At 37.4% G+C, this 10,144-nt stretch overlaps 1 protein-coding gene across 1 annotated transcript; it reads right to left on the bottom strand.

Moving 5' to 3' along the window:
* Positions 1–6,850: 6,850 nt before the first annotated feature.
* LOC148198373 (uncharacterized) lies at positions 6,851–7,348 on the bottom strand. The gene is made up of 2 exons (XM_088115780.1): positions 7,139–7,348; positions 6,851–7,039 (listed from the first exon to the last, which is right to left on the bottom strand). The coding sequence occupies exons 1-2, from the start codon at positions 7,346–7,348 to the stop codon at positions 6,851–6,853; spliced, it is 399 nt and encodes a 132-aa protein (XP_087971906.1).
* Positions 7,349–10,144: the final 2,796 nt, after the last annotated feature.

The raw sequence follows: 10,144 nt of genomic DNA, 5'->3' as shown, positions 1-10,144 counted from the left end.
CACCGAACACTCACAATCCTCTGGTCACATCCACCGGATGATCATTTCTCAAAAGAAATGTCGAACGAGCAACATAGCAAAACAGAAAAGAAGGGTAAGCTAATGTAATTTAATAATCATATGAACATACATTACAAACAAACATATCAGATAATCATACACATATAGAAAAACATATAAATCCATATTGACTGACCACTGCAACTCGACCGTCCAGACTAGTATGAATATGTAGCTTTTGGTCGTTCGTGCACTCCTGGGTGTAGTAACTAGAAACTCATCAGCTGCCACACAAGGTTAACCCGTTATCACTCATCGTAGGACACCCCCCCCCCTCGGCTATGGCCTCCTGCTATTCTCACGACATGACTTACCCATCTCTACTTGAGACTTGGTAATCATTAGAATGTTAGGATGAACGCCGAAGATTTCACTATCCATATTCATACTATACCACCACCTTGATTAACCAATCACTTAGACATTCCTCCTTGGAATTCTCTTTCATACCAGTTGGAACATCATACCTTATTTGAATATTAATACAATTTCTCATACATAGTAGATCAATGCAACTATAATAACCAATCAAAGCCAAACAGTGAAATCAGCATTTAAAGACCAAATAACCTTTCGTAAAAGAAGACCGAACGGCAACAACACAACCCCTGAGTACAACCGAACGGTCAATGACCGGTCAGGCCTAAGCATAAGTCGAACTTAGTTAAGTACCGAATGCTAGAACACTGCCAAATATTTAGACTATTCCGAACTCTAGAATAACCGAATCACCATAACTAAACTGAACACTTATAACTTAGACCAAATACTTATGTAAAACCGAGGACTAAGGTTAGACCGAACCCTAGTAGAACACCGAGCGCTACTTAAGAGACCGAGTGCTAGTACAACACCGAGCACTACTAAGAGACCGAGTGCTAGTACGAGACCGAGCACTACTCAGAGACCGAACGCGAATACAAAACAGAACACTGCTAAGACCGAGCGTGAATACAAAACCTAACAGTTATACGAAGCCTAGCACTACTAAACCGAACGCTAATACAGAACCGAGTATGACTAATAACGAACACTAATACTGAACCAAATACTGCAAAGGCCGAAAATGAATACTATTAAAACCGAACGTCAGTACGAAACCGAGCAACACTAAGACCGAATACTACTACGAAACCGAATATAGCTAAGACCAAACCAAATTAATAACCGAGTACCTGAACCTAACCGAGCGGTCAACAACGAACGCTCGACTTTTTGCATAATTCTCCATAACTTCTACAGAATGAAAATACACTACAATTTGCCAAAAACTGGACATTTTTCTCAACCCAGAATTCACTACAAAGTTTGGATAATCTACAACTCAATAATAACAACATTTAACATGTCACACAAACAATGTCTAACACCCAAACATTCAATTTCACCCACATGCAAAAACATCAAACAACGTTTTCATACATAATCAAGCAAACAATTAAGTTAACTAGTTTCCCTTACCTCTTAACCAAGCCGAACAGCTTCTACCCTTCTAGAAATTTGCTCACTTCCAGAAAATCCTAAGAACACCTATAACTCACTAACTAGTGAGAAGATACCAACTAAAGTACCAAAAAGGAAGTTAGAAAGAGAAAGAGAAGGCTGATGAACACATGCAAATAGCAAGGTTTACTTGCATGTGCCAGAAATTTCAGAAATTCACAAGAATTAAAGGAACGAAACTTATCAGCTCTAATCACTACACCGATCGGTGAAATGCAAGCTCTTGACACACGGATTCTTTAGGTACGGTCTGAATGTTGAACAGATGAATTAATATTGAAGAACTCTAGAAAGAAGGAGAAGAAAAGAATAGAGTAGAAGAAATTGGAGAGATAAAACTGTATTCAGAGAATGAGACGAGACTTTTGAAACTTTTCATTTATATTTCAATATTATTTTAATCTAAATCGCTCGGTCTCATCCTTTGCTTACACCTGTCTACTCCAAACTTTTCTAAACCTCTCGGTTCTTACAGTTTTTGTCTCTTTTTTCCTCATGGGTAGGGTTTCTATGCTAACATAATATAAATAGGAGGCATACCTCTCTCTATTCGGTTTATTTTCTAAATATTTATAAAACACCATTATTTTTATAATATAATAAAATAAAATTATATTTATTCAAATTGATTCTAATAAGTCCATAAATAATATATTTTATCTAGTATCTTTATTCTAATTATTTTTGATAAGTCTATCAATATTATATATTATTATTATCTAACAATAATATAAAGATTACCACAACCCTGTTCTTAAATAAAACAATTATTGTAATATATCATGAAATCATAAACCAAAGGTGTCACATAAATTTTTTGTTTTATACAATTATATATATAACTATTACTAAAATAGATAAGTTCTCCTTTAAATATAAAGAACAAACCATTTTATCTTTTAATTAAAATAATTAACCACATTTATGTAAAGAAAAGTATATTAAATTTGTATATCACTAATTGCAACAATAAATAAATAAAACATCAATCAATTTACTTATTCACCAAAACATAATTACACAAAACATAATTTATTTTATTTTATTTTTCTCGGGTCTTACAACTAGCACATATAACTTCAATATCAAGTTGATTTTCATAAAGGACAACCCTTCCATACGCTAACAAGGTACCCTATGACGGCAACGTCACTTTTCACCAAATCAAAACCATTTATAAATCTCACCACATAGGGGAACAATCCTTAAATTATTACCAACCATATTCAAGTACTAACGTCACAAACAAGCCACAACAATTATGTTGTCCAACCACACAAAATAGTGCATTCAACCTCATACTAGTTCAAAATCAATGAATTACATGCTACCAAACATAGTCATGAGAAAACAATAGTTAGCTACAACATTTTTGCACCAGTCACTCACCCTTCCTTAACTCAGTCTCAAACACCCAATTGCACTAAACCTACTTGGTCCGCCATTGTCAGATAGAAAGATAGCTATGTTATCGTCCTGCACCCAACTTACCTCACACTCACCCATTCCAGAACCTAAACCATGCATTTTCACGTTCTAGATTGAGACATATATGAACAACTCATATAAAGGCAGTTGTGCAAGCTTAATGAACTCCAACTATTATAAAGCTCAAAACAGCTACTGAAAGTCCTAATTTGTAATTGGTTTGAATTAAAAGCTTGCATGAGAAGAAAGTTTGTGTCTCCTTACATTAAGAGAAACCTAGAACTAATGAGAGATAGCATTGAAGAGGGAAAAATATTCATTAATATTTTAAATGATCATGGTTTTCTTCTTAGAGAAATTGAGTTTGGAGCCAAACTTAAGGAACTCAAGGATAAGAAAAGAGAAAGAGAGATTAAAAGAGAGAAAGAGAGGAGAGAAGAAGAAAAGAGAGAGAGAGAGAAGAAAAAGAGAGAATAAAAGAAGAAAATAGCAGAGAAAAGGAAAAGAGAAGATAAGACGGAAAAAAGAAAGAAGGGCAAAAATGGGAAAAGAGAGAAAAAGGAGACACTGCTACTGATGACAACTTCTACTCCTACAATAACCATGGAACCCAAATTTAAAAGAGAAGGTTTTCAATCCTTTAATTCTTTCCCAATCATTTTTAAGTCTTCAAATACTAACTTCTCTTTCAAACAAATTGTCATTTCATTTTCTATAAAAAGTTTTCAAAATATGGCAATTCAAATCTTGAGTTATTGTTACCCTTGTAGAAACAAGTAACTCAATACAAAATCAAAATAACATGTCAATTTGGAGTTCTAAATTTTCTCAGGACTACAAAACAAGATATAAGAAGTCCTTATTCTAAAGTTACTTTCATAGAAAATTCCTCTGTTGGAGCAATATTAATTGGAGATATATTTGCTGCATATTGCAGATTCATATTTGATCCAAGAGGAAGTAAAGTGGATCTAAAAGAATAAAGGAATAAGGTCATTCCAAGATGGTTCGCTCCTAAGACTATTGTTGATGGATTGGCAAGTGTACCAAATCACACAAGTAATATAAAATGGTAAGACCAAGTATCGTATCCTAGAGGACTTTCGGCACTAAACAGTTGTGTGATAACTCGATTAATTAAGACTTAAATAAAACGAGATTGTTGGTTTCAAATGCAAAGACATAAAATTAAATACGATTGCAAATTGATCAATAGTAGAGTAACACAGAGATGAACGGATGTTGTTTAATATAAGATGAATATGTTGTTAGGGTTTGATTTCACCAAGTTTACTCTCATGTATATAAGAATTCTTCTTTTTACATTAATGTTAGCGTCACTCACTAAATTACTTAGAACCCGATACCTCGGCGCAATAAGCCTGCCTTAATTCCTAGTTCGTGCAATTCCTAGCGTTCCTAGAAAATTAAGTCTGAAGATCAAGAGCTTAAGACGACCAAGTACTCATACCCTCATCCTTGAGAAATATTACCCTTGAGAGAATTCAACAAGAACCTGAATTGTAAGGAACCTCCCGGCACTCATGCAATTCATAAATCATTCTACTAAATTAGTTAAATAGAGCAAGCATTGAAACAGATGAATTTCCTAACAATTAATGAAAAAGCATATAAATTAAGAATCAATTAAAATACATGAGAGTTCACAAAGTTACATCATTCCCCAACAACAAATAGAGTTTAGTTCCCCATAGACATGGAGAAACTAGATGAATAATGGAAAAGCATGAGATAGTGAAACCCTAAAAATAGAAGAGGAATCTCTCGCCTCCAGATCTGCCTTCAGAGAGTAGAAGAGTGTGTTGTTGTGTTGCTCCAGCCAGAGATACCAAACCTAGGACGCCAGGGTCCTTTAAATAGCACAGAAGTAGAACAAAAACAAAGCCCAAGCTTGAGTCGTCGGCGCTCAAGCGCCCCACTTAGGGCACCCGGGCAACGACCGGTGGTCTTCCACGCTCAAGCCTCGCAGAGGTCGCCCAAGCCTTCTACATTCGGCGCTCAAGAGCCCCAAAAAGGGGCGGTGAGCGGCACTTCCTGCGCTTAAGCCTTCTAGAGTACTCCCAAGCCTTCTTCATCTAGCGCTCGAGCGCTCCAAAAAGGGGCGCCCGGGCGGTGAGCGGCACTTCCTGCACTTAAGCCTTTCAGAGTACGCCCAAGCCTTCTTCATCCGGCGCTTAAGCGCCCCAAAAAAGGGCGCACGGGCGGTGAGCGACACTTCCTGCGCTTAAGCCTAAAAAAGGGCGCCCAAGCCTCGAGCTTCTTTCCTTCTGGTGCTTTTTCTGGACCTTTTTGAGCTCTATCTCCTTAGCACTTTATCCCTGTTTTCCATATTAACTCATTTTCTATCAAAACAAAGGGAATTAATCATAAAACCATCAAATTAAACCTCAACTCTCTTATTCACACAACTTAACACAAAAACATGATTCCAAGCAAGTTTCTAAGTAGAAAAGGGTGCATTTAGTATTAAAATTACATCACAGATAACAGTATTTTCAACCGTTATCACAACCCCAAACTTAGAACTTTGCTTGTCCTCAAGCAAAACAGATTGTAACTCAGCTTTTCAGAATAATAACTACAATGACTCAACCTTTTTCAAAAACTTTTTCTTTCAGACAAGAAATCACTTTGATCAACTCAGCATACAGATGTCAGTTAAGATGTACATATGCCTTATTCAATTAAAATTAGTGTGATGCTCATGTACTTCAACAGATGTTATCCTTAAGAAGGATCAATCAACCAAGCAGAGATGCAATCAGAAATTCAGAGAACTATTCCTCACCAAAGGAAGTGTTTCACTCAAGCACTCAAAAGTATATCACTCAAGCACTCAAAAGTGTATCACTCAACTCACAGGTGTATAATGAGGTTTTGGTGTCTTTTTCACTCTGTTATCACAATGTCACACAATTTAATTTTGCCTTTCATTTAGCCATAATCAAACATACTCACAAGCAGGTTATCATCACAAGGACTTTTCATGGCTTGTAACTTAGCTGGGCTAAGAAGGAAATTGGTTTTTCTGGTCAACAAAATCCTTGAGTTAAGAGAGACTTTTATGGTTTCATCATTCAAGCACAAACTCTCTTTCTTTTTCCCAACTTTCCCTTGTATTGAGCTTTTCTTTTCTTTTCATTTTTCTTTTTCATTTTCTTTTGCTTTTCAAGTATTCACTGTTTAGCTCAATGCCTTTTCTTTTCACTTTTTCCAGTAACCCCAAACTTGAACCTTTATCAATACCTCACAAATGTTCTCAACTTAACTCAAGGTAAAGATTTTCACAAAGGGTTTTCAACACATGCATAAGGTTTAAGGTTCAAAGGATAGAATAAATTGTTTTCTTTTCAATGGACAAAATCATGTGAAGGCTTAAAGAATAAGGGACAACAAAAGATGGCCTTGATCATATGAAACCTGCAAGCAAGTAGTTTAATCATAGAAAATTTGGGCAAAATCATTCATTCTTACAAAGTAATAGCAATTATTCACAAAAACTCTGAAGTCCAAAACTCACACAAGTAAACTCTCAAGTCCCAGAATTTAGAAAAACAACTTGCTAAGTATCTCAATCAAACTGTACTTCAAACACCTGTTTTATACACTACGAGTCATCACCTGTAGATTAGCAAATCATGCATCATCTCAACATCAATCAACAAACCAAAGCATCACAAAGTAATACTTATCACAAAACACAATAGTTGGACCAAAGTAGTGTAATTTATCCAAGCAGAGTACAATAACAAAACAAATAATTCAAAAGAAAGGTTTAGAAAGTTGGGTTGCCTCCTAGTAAGCACTTCATTAACGTCATTAGCTTGACACCATAAAATCAATGTGGATCAACCAACTCCATAATAGTGGAAAGGCGTTGCACCTCACCACCCAAATAATGCTTGAGACGTTGTCCATTGACCATCCAACTTCTTTGTGGGTCTACAGAGGATGGATCTGTCAACTCAACTACTCCATGTGGAAGGACATTCTTAACCATAAATGGACCAGACCACTTGGACTTCAACTTTCCAGGGAAAAGTTTTAGTCAAGAATTGAACAACAACACTTGTTGTCCTGGATTGAAGACCTTTTTTATCAACTTCCTGTCATGATAAAATTTCACCTTCTCTTTGTAATTCTTAGAAGAATCATAGGCATGTAGCCATATTTCCTCAAGCTCAATAATTTGCCTTCTTCTCTTTTCTACAGTGTCACCAGGATCATAATTCAAGAATTTTAAGGCCCACACAGCTCGATGTTCCATCTCCACCGGAAGGTGACATGCCTTTCCATAGACCATTTGGAAAGGAGATAATCCAATAGTTGTTTTCATTGCAGTTCGATATGCCCAAAGAGCATCATTTAGCTTCTAAGACCAATCCTTTCTTGATAAAGCAACTGTCTTTTCTAGAATCCTCTTTATTTCCCTATTAGAAACCTCAGCTTGCCCATTTGTCTGTAGATGATAAGGTGTAGCTACCTTGTGTCTCACACCATAATGCTTGAGTACCTTTGCAAGCTAAAAATTGCAAAAATGAGATCCTCCATCACTGTTCAGTACTTTGGGTGTTCCAAAACGGGAGAAAATGTGTCTTTTCTGAAATTTAATCATAATGCTAGAATCATTCTTGGGACAAGCCAGAGCTTCAACCCATTTACTCACATAATCCACTGCCACCAGTATGTATTCATTATTGAAAGATGGTGGAAAAGGTCCAACAAAGTCTATGCTCGAACAATCAAAAACTTCAACCTCTAGGATGCCTTGTAGTGGCATTTCATGACGTCTGGAGATAGTACCCGTCATTTGACACTTGTCACCGTTCCTGGCATGATTTTGAGCATCTGTAAACAAGGTAGGCCAATAAAATCCTAACTGTAACACTTTTGCAGTTGTTCTCTCTCCACTAAAATGTCCCCCATAAGGTGAGTCATGACAGTGCCATAAAATTCCTTCCACTTCTTCCTTAGTCACACAGCGCCTCAAAAGGTTGTCTGCTACAATTTTGAACAAGTAAGGATCATCTCAAATGAACTGTTTGGCATCATGCAAGAATTTGTTTCTTTGTTGCCAATTGAGATCTTCTGTGATTACTCCTGCAGCTTTGAAATTAGTCATATCAACAAACCACGACCTTTGTTGGATGTACATGAGTGTTTCATCTGAGAAAGATTCCCAAATTTTTGCTTCCTTGCTTGTGACTTCACTATTAACCAACCGGGATAAATGATCAGCAATTACCCTTGAGAGAATTCAACAAGAACCTGAATTGTAAGGAATCTCCCGGCACTCATGCAATTCATAAATCAAGCTACTAAATGAGTTAAATAGAGCAAGCATTGAAACAGATGAATTCCCTAACAATTAATGAAAAAACATATAAATTAAGAATAAATTCAAATACATGAGAGTTCACAAGGTTACATAATTCCCCAACAACAAATAGAGTTTAGTTCCCCATAGACATGGAGAAACTAGATGAATAATGGAAAAGCATGAGATAGTGAAACCCTAAAAATAGAAGAGGAAGCTCCCGCCTCTAGATTCGGCTTCAGAGAGTAGAAGAGTGTGTTGTTGTGTTGCTCCAGCCAAAGATACCAAACCTAGGATGCCAGGGTCCTTTAAATAGAACAGAAGTAGAATAGAAACAAAGCCTAAGCCTGAGTCGTCGGCGTTCAAGCGCCCCACTTAGGGCGCCCGGGCGGGGAACGGTGGTCTTCCATGCTCAAGCCTCGCAAAGGTCGTCCAAGCCTTCTACATCTGGCACTCAAGCGCCCCGAAAAGGGGCGCCCGGGTAGTGAGCGACACTTCCTACGCTTAAGCCTCTCAGAGTATGCCCAAGCCTTCTTTATCCGGCGCTCGAGCGCCCTAAAAAGGGGCGCTCGGGCGGTGAGCGGCACTTCCTACGCTTAAGCCTCTTAGAGTATGCCCAAGCCTTCTTCATCCGGTGCTTAAGCGCCCCAAAAAAGGGCGGTGAGCGGCACTTCCTGCGCTTAAGCCTCAAAAAGGGCGCCCAAGCCTCGAGCTTCTTTCCTTCTAGTGCTTTTTCTGGACCTTTCTTAGCTCTATCTCCTTAGCAGTTTATCCCTGCTTTCCATATTAACTCATTTTCTATCAAAACAAAGAGAATTAGTCATAAAATCATCAAATTCAACCTCAAATCTCTTATTCACACAAGTTAACAGAAAAACATGACTCCAAACAAGTTTCTAAGCAGAAAAGAGTGCATGTAGTATTAAAATTACATCATAGATAACGGTATTTTCAACCGTTATCAACTATGAGGAGCTTCTTCCTAATAAAGATGATTGTCTTTAAAAGCCGGGGGGGGGATGATGGTTTGCTCCCAGGACAAATCTTTCTTTAAGAGGGAGGGAATAATTACATACTGCCTAACAAGTCCTCTCCATTAGCCTCTACTTGTATTTTCTTTATACTTTTGTATACGTTTTTAGCTTGCATGGAGCATGGGTCACACTATAAATACCTAGTTCCACCATTATATTTGTCACTTTTGAGATAAATGAGAAGTTGATTTTTTGAACTCCAGAAACAATTCCTCCTTGAAAGTCAAGGCTAGATAATCCTAGAGATCCTCCTCTAGCCACCTTCCAAGCACACTCCCTTTTTCTCATTATTCCATTGTGCTTTCACTATTTATCTCTCCTCCATGACGCACTCCTCACCAATGCGCATATAACCTCTCGCGTGCGGGTCAACAGATTCAACCACGTTTTCATTGAGTTGTCTCGCATTTTCTCTCGAAGCCAGTCATTCTCAAGCATTTTCCTTCTCAAAACTCTTTCATTCGCGAGTTCCAACATCTCTTTCTCTTAAGAGTTTTTCATCCGCAGGCCTCAGTTTGTCACTAAACCACCATTTCCCTTCAAATCTCTTGTTGCATCAACTGATTCCACCATTAAATCCTCTTTCCCAACGAAAAAAATTCATCAACCTAGGGTTCCTTCATCATCTAGGTATTTTTCCACCGTTTCCTCAGTCCAATCTTTGATTTCTACCGATTAAACACAATTTTCCATTCATTCCTCATTTTGTTCAATCTCGCCTTTGAACCGATTAATTGATTCATCTAGAGTTTCTCCCCTGTTCTAGGGTTTTCACCATTCA

The sequence above is a fragment of the Vigna umbellata genome, chromosome 5 (assembly GCF_029865625.1).
Source record: "Vigna umbellata cultivar VRB3 chromosome 5, Vumbellata_1.0, whole genome shotgun sequence".
Classification (NCBI taxonomy): Eukaryota; Viridiplantae; Streptophyta; class Magnoliopsida; order Fabales; family Fabaceae; genus Vigna; species Vigna umbellata.
This window is presented reverse-complemented; position numbering and strand designations above follow the sequence as displayed.